This window comes from Prosopis cineraria, unplaced genomic scaffold (genome assembly GCF_029017545.1).
Source record: "Prosopis cineraria cultivar Desert tree isolate PC_DT_omini unplaced genomic scaffold, ASM2901754v1 PC14, whole genome shotgun sequence".
In the NCBI taxonomy this organism is placed as follows: Eukaryota; Viridiplantae; Streptophyta; class Magnoliopsida; order Fabales; family Fabaceae; genus Prosopis; species Prosopis cineraria.
The window spans coordinates 21,590,063-21,599,676 of record NW_026555345.1 but is presented as its reverse complement, the minus strand read 5'-3'; the positions used below and the strand labels follow the sequence as shown (position 1 = coordinate 21,599,676).

The 9,614-nt window shown below is 33.3% G+C and overlaps 1 protein-coding gene across 1 annotated transcript; it reads right to left on the bottom strand.

Annotated features, from left to right (window-relative positions):
* Window positions 1–512: 512 nt before the first annotated feature.
* On the bottom strand, window positions 513–1,485 carry LOC129292023 (hydrolase 3-like). The gene has a single exon (XM_054929515.1). It carries the CDS (start codon window positions 1,387–1,389, stop codon window positions 1,039–1,041), a length of 351 nt encoding a protein of 116 aa, XP_054785490.1. The 5' UTR covers window positions 1,390–1,485; the 3' UTR covers window positions 513–1,038.
* Window positions 1,486–9,614: the final 8,129 nt, after the last annotated feature.

Here is a 9,614-nt window from a genome sequence, read left to right as displayed (position 1 = left end):
TAATTTAATTAAAATAAAACTCTAGTGCTAACCTTATTGCTTGTATAGTTTGATTGTCTTCTTATATGTATTTAGGATTAACTATTTCAAATCAATTACGTAGCAGCACCAGAAAAAGATTAACCAGCTCAAATTCTCGGTTGGCCACAAAATTAACAGAGGCAAGAAACCAAGAGTAAAGTTTCAATGTTCGACAAATAAGTTTAATTTCAACGGAAATCCAGAAATCCAAAAAGAGTCATCCATCTTCTATGTACATCATCAGAAAGTTCCAAGTGGCTCAACTTTCTAGAGAAATCATGAGGGAGAGGTCCGACAGACCGAAACGAAATTTGGAAAACTGGAATAGAAAAACAGAGGCAAAGAAACGGAAGTTATAACGATCTCATTCATGAGTAAGACGATAAATTCTAGGAACAAAAATTACTATATTCCAACGAGTAATTAACACAATCTGTAGCAGAGAAATATTCCAACAAGTAAAACAAAAATCACATGGCAAGAACGAAACAAATAGCAAGCACTTGACATTACAGAATGCAAGAATTGAACTCACTGAATCTTTTCGTCTAAACCACAAAGACCAGAACGGAACAATGAACGCAAACATTTTACATAAACTCTCTGTAACTTAACACGAAGTTGAATACATCAATCCATGCCTGTTTCTTCCTTCATGATAAAAGAAGCCATGCGTTTGGTCATTTTCTTGCCATTCTCAGACTCTGGATGAAAGATATGATAAACATCGTCTTCTCCTTCCTATTCCAACAGCTCCATTTCACCACTCCACCCACTCTTCTTCACACCCTCATAGAACCAAACCCCTGTCTCTCAAAAAATCTTTCCCTGAACCACGGACAAGAATCGTAGAACACCCATGTCCAGCCAAGCTGGGTGCTCCAGGAGCCAAGGGATTTACCATGGGTTATCTAATCCGCGTGGGGCTGAAGGGCGCATTAATTTCCACAACAAAACAGGCAAGCGCTGGTCCTGCCCTGAAACAGGTTCAGGCTCAATTGGACCTCAACTGCAGAACTAAGGATGAACATATATAGCGCCTAAAATTCTAACCCCACCAGTCAAATCCTCAACCCCACCACGCATGGCGATGTTATGTACAATATTACCACCAGCACTATCACCGGCGATGAAAACTCTACTGAAATCTCCGTAATTTAGCAATGGCTCTTCACTAGCGTCTTTCGTCGAACAGGTTACGACCCATTTCAGGGCTTCCCAGGAGTCTTCATAAGCTGCAGGCAGCGAGTGTTCCGGAGCGAGCCTGTATTCTACAGAGACGACGACTACGTTTACTTGGGAGACGAAGAGGTTTAAGTAACTGTGGTACAGCTGAGAAGGCGGATTCGAAGAAGAATCCACTGCCATGATAGTAGACCAAGATGGGGAGCTTTTGGGTGGTCACGATGGCGGAATTGGGTGGTGGATTTTGGGGGGTAAAGGGGAGGAGAAATGGGAGGCTCTCAGGAGATCACAAAGTTCATTTTTTTTTATAAAAACTCATAATTAAGGTGTACAAACGATAATATAAGTGCCAAGCCCACAACTACTTTAAACCACACTTAATAAATTATTTTAAACTCGTGTAATACATCACATTCATTTCAATACACATATTACATAAAGTCATCACTCAACCTCTTGATTTACAAAAACAAAAAGGAGGAAAATAATTTATAAAAAAACACTAAATATCCATTATAAGCAACTAAATACACCATTATCTATTTGTACTTATATTTCGACCTTATATAAGTTTTACAATCATATATCACTGGTTTAGAGCACAAATACACATAATTTTCTCAACTATAATATAAGTAGTCAAAGAAATTGAATGAAATCCTAGGTTGAAAAATAATCAACAAAATACACATATAAGTAAATCCAGAGGCCTAATGATATGATTTTCGCTTAGTCCTAGGCCTCTAGTCATTTTTCCCTATCATGATCCAATGTGTTAGGCCTTGAAATATCGAATAATAAAGAAGTGAGTATAACCACTCAGTAACCAAGGTCAACTTAGCTGATATAGTTATATATCAATTAATTATGGATGTAATTGGCAATAAACTCTATGCAAATTCACATTTAGTCTTGGCCACAAAATTAACAACTATATAACCAAGCATGCAACACATATCATCGTAATATATTACAATTATGCACTTGAGGTAATAAAAATTACAATCATGTGCCCCTAAAAGATGCCGAACCATAAAAATAACAACCATATAGCTAGAATTAAATGTATGATCAATGCTAACCTTATACCCTCCTGTTACCTTCGACATGAAACTGGTGGCTATTAGTGGCTATGTCCATAACTCAGACTAACCTAACCTTCTATCTATAAGGAGTTATTAAGCCCAAGTTAACTCACTTACTTGTGTACTGTGGTTTCTCTCAATACAAACAACCATGAGGTGTCGTATCTCTAATCTAGCCTCCTTATGAACTAGTAAAGATTAGTTAGTTTTAGTCCCTTGAAGAACAAGTAGAACAGTCTCAAATCAATTAAAAGACAACAACTATCTCTCAATTCCAACGGTCGGTATCAAGGCAAGGTTTCAATTCCAACAGTAAGTCGTCACTATAATGTGGATTACTAATATACTTCTCTTCCAAGACAAAAGTTAGGCCAATAATCATGCTATGCACATATTAACACATGTTATGTCATTTTTAATATAATTCATCACATTATATTAACTCACACAATTTTCTTTCTCCCTACTAATCCACATATCAAAAATCATATATCCATCACATTCCACATGTTTATCATTTTCGTAATGACATGCTCTTAATCATCACCACTAGTCATATATGTATATAACATACATATAGTTATCCATAATGCAAGACAATTCCGCACATATAAATAATCACATTGCCTAAATTCGTATCAATAGTTTTCAAATACGAACAAGTTCCAATCACTAAATTTAACAAATAACTAATTAATGAACAACTATACAAACTAGATTTTTTTCTCGATTACCTTAAACTTTTAAAAAGTCAAAGGTTTACCCATCAAACAATCACTTCTAAAGCTTTCAAATTAGCTTGAATGGTGCTAAAATTAGACAATCTACAACCAATCACAAGGGCATTCATTAATTTCGCTCTTTGAGTAATTTCCATCATTCAACTCCACATTTTTCATTTCATCAAAATCATAAACTCATTCCCCATCATGCTCAATGGGTTTACTAGGTTCCAATTACTCACATATCTATTTTAGCTAATGGGTTTAGACCCATAGTTCATAGATATCAAAAATCACTCTCCCAACTCAAACCTTAACTTTAACCCTCATGAAAACGAAAGAAAAGGGAAAAAGAAAGCATAGTGTGTAACATCTTGAAAAATTTAACTCAAGGTTAATTGGGTAATTAAAGATAAATTAGACAATTGAGAGTTAACTCAAATTAAAAGATAATGTATAGATGAACACTTGGGTAATTAAAAATCACTCTAATAGGTCTATCAGACCCTAATTAAGGTTTAAAATTGAACACTTGGTAATATTAGGTCACATTTAGGCCCAATTAGATAGATAGTGTTTAGAATCTAGAATTTTAATATTTGGTTGTAGCCAAAGGCTTATTGGCTGCAGCAAAAGGTTCATTGGCTGTAGCCAAAGCTTGATTTTTAAGCCCCCATATTCACATTTCAGTTCAAAAAATTAGAGGGTTAAGTAGGAGTCTGAAGGTGAATGAAGAGAGCCCTGCTAGGATTTTTTATAGGCATCTAATTGAGTATATTTGGATCTTCTAATCACTTGTATAAGTTCCTACAACCTCTTCTCTTCCTCTCTTATGCTTTTTCATCACTATTTATGGGTAGTTCGTTGAGAATCCAAAAATGGGTTGTGACTTCGCCTGGAATTTTGACTCTACTAGGATTAATGATTGTTTTATTTAAGTGTCTAACCTTCAGGTTATGGTGCTAAAGTTTTAGGATTTCAAAGTGAGGTTCGAAGTAAACCATAGAGTTAATTAGTTGAGCTAAAAAATTATGAGTTATTAATTGTGTTGATTAGACTAATTGGAATCTAAGTGAACTATTGGAACCTAAAAATAGATTTGATTGTAGGTAGATGACTACAATGAGATTTTAAGGTTTAGGCTTTGATTAGAGTTAATTAAAGATAATTAATCATTAATGACTATTGATGTATTTAATTGTAGATTGATCGTTATTGATGCTATTGAGCTGATTGGAAGCTCTGTTTGATATTCGCAGATGCTCTTGGTTGGTAAACCAAGAGTTGAGGTAACCGAGAATTTAAGCATAGTATATCATTATGTCTGCATTTACACTTTAATCATTACTATGAATGGCTTGAAATGAGCTTATGGATGAATATGTTGATTTTAAATTATTACCCAAATATGAAACCTGACTCATTGTGATGAAGTGTTTGATAATTATATTTATATAGATGTTAAGCCTAGATTGTCTATGAGTTGAATGTGTTAAGCATGCATATTTGATGATGTTGAAAGAGATGTCGTAATTATGCATATTTGTGATGAAATGTGTGATGATTATGTTTATAAGATGTTATTTGGTATTTAAAATATAAATAATAGGCTTGGATTGACTATGAGTTGATTATATAACGAGTTATTAGAAACTATAATGTAGTGTAAACTATGATAATCATGCAAGTTCTAGAAATTATGAAGATAATGAATTACTATGATATACATAAGCTTATATTTGCATTTATTGATTGAACTTGCATGATCATAATGGGTGAGAGTTCACTCTAGTATAGTAGAGAATTATGATAGAAAATCTATATAGTATATCCTCTACAAAGTTTGCGCACAATGGTTAGCATACTTTATTACTATATGTGCTTAGTATTGCTAACAACCTATGAGTGTGGTATGGTTTAGGCATGACACTCAATTTCATTAGTCCTGGATTGGATGGTATGGGTCAAGCACTTATGACACTCTAAAATTTGAGTAGGGAGAATCTATGGTCTGAGAGTGAGTATGGGAGTCTTTGGCCGAGTGACCCTTCACAATTAGAGAGCAAGGCTAGTTCAGTCATATGGGCGAGACCTATATGAGATAATAGCTCATGGATTCGATCAGATGATATAAGGAGCGGTATAAGGCGGTTACATTTAATCATGTAAAATACATTATAAATATACATTGTAAGTAATGTTAGTTTGCTTTATGTGATATTAAATGCTTAATTATTGTGATTGCCATACTTTAATATGTTTGATTAAATTATTTAGTTATTAAGATGTTTGTCTTACTCCCATATTTTAATGTTTACAGGTGAGGATTAAGCTAAGGCAAAAGGGAGGCCTCTAAAGCTAGAGATTGAGTAATCGATTATAATATCTCTAGTTTTTTTTTTATGTGTAATTTGAATACAATATTTTTCAATAAGGGGTCTTTCATGTTTACTTATGTTTATTTGAAATCCACTTACATTTGTAGCTTTAAACATTAAATTTAGTCATTTTTGAATTGTCTTGATCATAGTAAGGTCCAAACCCCTAATCTAACTATAGTGGTATACCAAGATAGTTTGAACAAGTATATTTTGACTAGTTAAATGAGTTTTACATGTTTTGGGTGATTTTTAGCTTGAATGCAAATAATTGCATTTTCACCCCCTCGTTGTGTGCTTTATGATGGTTAAGTAGTCAATTCTTTTATCAAGAGTTATTTGATTCTTGTAACTATTTAGACAAATGTATTAGTAGTTATTGAGTGTGGTTCAAGCCCTTGTGAGGGCTAATGGCTTATGGTGTAAGATTTGAACACTTGATTGATGGTTTTAGAGGCAAAAATGTAAAATTGTGGTCCTAGGTATTCAAATTCTTCGTTTGATGTTGGATTGACATGAAATTAAAACCATTAGCTAGATTATAAAATTTTTAATGTGTGGGTACTTGAATCACCTCAATCAAAGATTCGAGTCAAAAGTTATGAGCGTCAAAAGTTCGTGATTGGGTGGCTGTCATGACATTTTTGGCCGAGGCCAATAGATCTTTCGCTATAACAAAAGGACTTCTCGAGATCATTTGGCCATAGCCAAAAGAGAATTGGCTGCAGCCAAAACTTCAATAAAAGTGTTGGCTTTAGCTTAATGTTCTTTGGCCACAGCCAAGTACCCCTATTAAATAAAAATGACTCTTTTTACATTATTTTGACTTGTTTTTGACTCTAATTATTTTTCATGCTTCCCAAAAACTTTTTTCTCTAATTTAAAATGACTAAATGATCTTTTAAACTTAACTTTGAGATTTAATAATTTATGAGATGCCATATATATGGGGCTTTCTTAGTTAGCCTTTTTAAGTTTTTATATAGCTAAGGTTGATCATTTTCTTTTCATGATATCTTTTATTATTAAATTGGTTATAAATATCATGGTAACCCTATCTTAAAGTTAAGTATGTGTTAATTATGTATTTAAGAATTGGAAGTTTTACATAATGCACTTGCCTTTGGTGTTAGAAAGTTTCAAAATGTTTCCAATAGTCCTTAAATCTGTGCCCTAACAAAGCAAATATCATGCCTTTCATTTTTTTCTTTTTCTCTCCTCTGGTTTCAGTCTATTTTGTGACTAGTATATCAAAATATTTGGACTATGCGCTCCGGTGCACGTGTAACATCTTGGAAATCTAAGCATAATTAATTAAGCTCAATTAGAATAATTAGTAAGTTGATGAGGTGTGTGGCCAAAGGAGTCTAATTGGTGTATTTAATTGAGTTTTCAGTCTAAATGTGGGTTCAAAGTGAAGTTGGGTCACTCGAGTAAGGAAAAAAGAGGAAAATCTAAGGAAAATTACTATATGTCATATGCCATAATATGAGGAACAGCCGCCGCGGCACATAAAGGCAATCGAGATGAAATTGGACTTCTCTGTGCTATGCGCCATGGCAAATGACCAAAAATTTGAATAAACTAGTTCATGTCTGTGTGAAAACAAAAGAGAAGAAAAGGAGAAAGCAAAGAACACGAAATTACTCTGCTAGAACACGCACATTATGACTATTGATGATATTTAAAAGCTTTTCAACACCTAAGATAAGTATAATGTACTACCTTTCTTCCCTCTACTTCTATTCTTGTGAAGAGTTGAGTTAGGATTTAAGTGTTAAAGGTGATTTTCTATCCATATGAGTTATGGGTCTGAACTTATTAGTTAAAATAGATATAATGACAATGTTTTAGGGTATTTAAACCCTATATTAATGATATTGTGAGTGGTTAGTTGGGAAAGGCCATTAATATGCGAATTTTGCAATTAATGAGGTGGTTGGGAGTGTTTGTGGATCATTAATGGTGATTTAATAACTCATTAATAAAAGTGTGGGTCAATGAAACCTACTAAACTTGTTGAATATGACTGGGTATGAATATATGATTTTGATAAATAGGAAAATGTGGAGTTTAGTATTAGTAAATTTCTAAGAATGAGATAATGATGATATCTTTGTAATGGGATTGTAGACTATTGATTTTGGCACCATTCAAGCTTAGAAAAGAAGCTTTGGAAGTGGTTATTGAGAGAGGTAAACTTTTAACCTCTCAAAGGTTTAAAGTAATCGGCGGAAATTTAGTTTGTATAGTTATATATTAATTAATTAATTATTTTTTAAAATTATTGGTTTGTGAATGTGATTGGTATTTCAAACTCATGATGCAAAATTGGCATCTTTGATGATTTGGTATTGTTGAAAATGATAGGTATGTTTACATATACACAAATAATGATAATGGTCGAGAATATATGATTATGTACTAATTGATATGTAAAGTATAGTAGAGAAATAGAGAGTTTTATATATATGATGTGACAAGAAAAATTAATTAAATGACATTAATCGTCACCAGTGCATATTATGTGTAAATCGTACACAGTATGATCATTGGTGAGAGTTCACCTAGGAAGGGGAGTAGTTGGTAAATCCACATAGTACTAGCAATGACCATTAGAATTGAGAGCTTACCTTGGTACCAACCATTGGAATCAAGAGGTGTCCCTTGTCCTATTATTGATTCAGGATTGTCCCACATGTTCTATGAGGAACTCGAACCTAATTAGTCTTCACCGGTTTATGAGGAAGGAATATGACACCTCATGATTATTAGTATTAAGAAAAATCATGATACATAAGTGTGTGAGTTAATCCTAGATTGGTAGTTCTTTAAAGTGAAAGGCTGAGTTAGTCTGTGATGAACATAGCAACTTAATAACCACTAGTTTCATATTAGAGGAAACATGAGGGTATAAGGCTGGCATTTGATCATGCATTTAGATCTGACTATATAGTTGTCATTATTGTGGTCCCACACATGTTAGGGGCGTATGGTTGGTGTTATTGTGACTCCATAATGAGAATTATTGATAATATGTTGATGATATGTGTTTTTTTCCTAGTCACATGATTGGTATTATTGATAACATGTATGATATATGTGTTTATTGCCAACTATATCTATTTTTAATTTATATGCAACTGCATAGATTAGGTGGAACTTAGTTACTGAGTAATTGTACTTAACCCTTAATTCTCAATATTTTCAGGATCTAGCTTATCAAATCTAAATCAGGGGAACATGTGAAGGCATATGATTATAGTGTAAATCCTATTGTATGCCTCCTAATGATTTATGTGTATTTAACATTGTTAATTTTTCAACTAGGATTCACATCGTTATTTTTGAGGCATTTGCATTACTAAGATGCACAACTTGTGTATTTTATGCCCTGCGTTAGTGAGTTTTGATTGTAAACCTTGTTTAGGGCTAAAATACTTGTGCAAGTAGTGTTATATGTATTTTAGGATGACTTGAAATGAAAAATGATTGGTTGATGCAAGGTTTTTCTCCCCCTTATGTTTCTTGAAATTTAGGGTTGAGTGATAAAATTGCATTTTGTATGCATGTTTGTAGTTGTGATGTGTTGCATGAGTTCTATAGGGTTTATTAAGTGTGGTTGAGTGGCCGGTGTAGTCTCTTAGCACCCATATGTGAGTTTAGACACCATTATTATGAGTTTTGTAAAAAAGGAGCGAAAACGGGTTTAGGTGTCCAACTCTTTGTAGAAAATAAATTTAAATTTGAAACTTGTGCCATTAGGTAAAACTAGTAAAAAGCTTCATGTAGATACTAAAATAACCTTAATTGGACTTCGAATGGGGATTTAGGACTCATTGCAAGTTCGCTCCCAGTATTATCATACAATAGAAGAAGTTTATTGTCAAATATCGTGCAATGAGCTATGGCATATAATACAAAGACATGCACGCCGCAACATAGGAGCGTTGAACCGCAGCGCATGTGCAGTTTTTAGCTATGTTTTACTGTTTTGAGATTTTATACAAATGCTTTGATTTTTCTTATTTCTCATGCTTCCGCCTTGCTTTGAAACTCTTATTTGAACATAATAGAAGTTTGAAGGCTTTTTAATTGTTGAAATATTAAGGTGTTACTTGTGAATTATTTAACTCAGTTGATCCTACTTGTGAAATTTTTGTCATATTTGTTAATCACTAATTATTGAGAGATTAGGAAAGATTAGTAATGGTACCTTATTT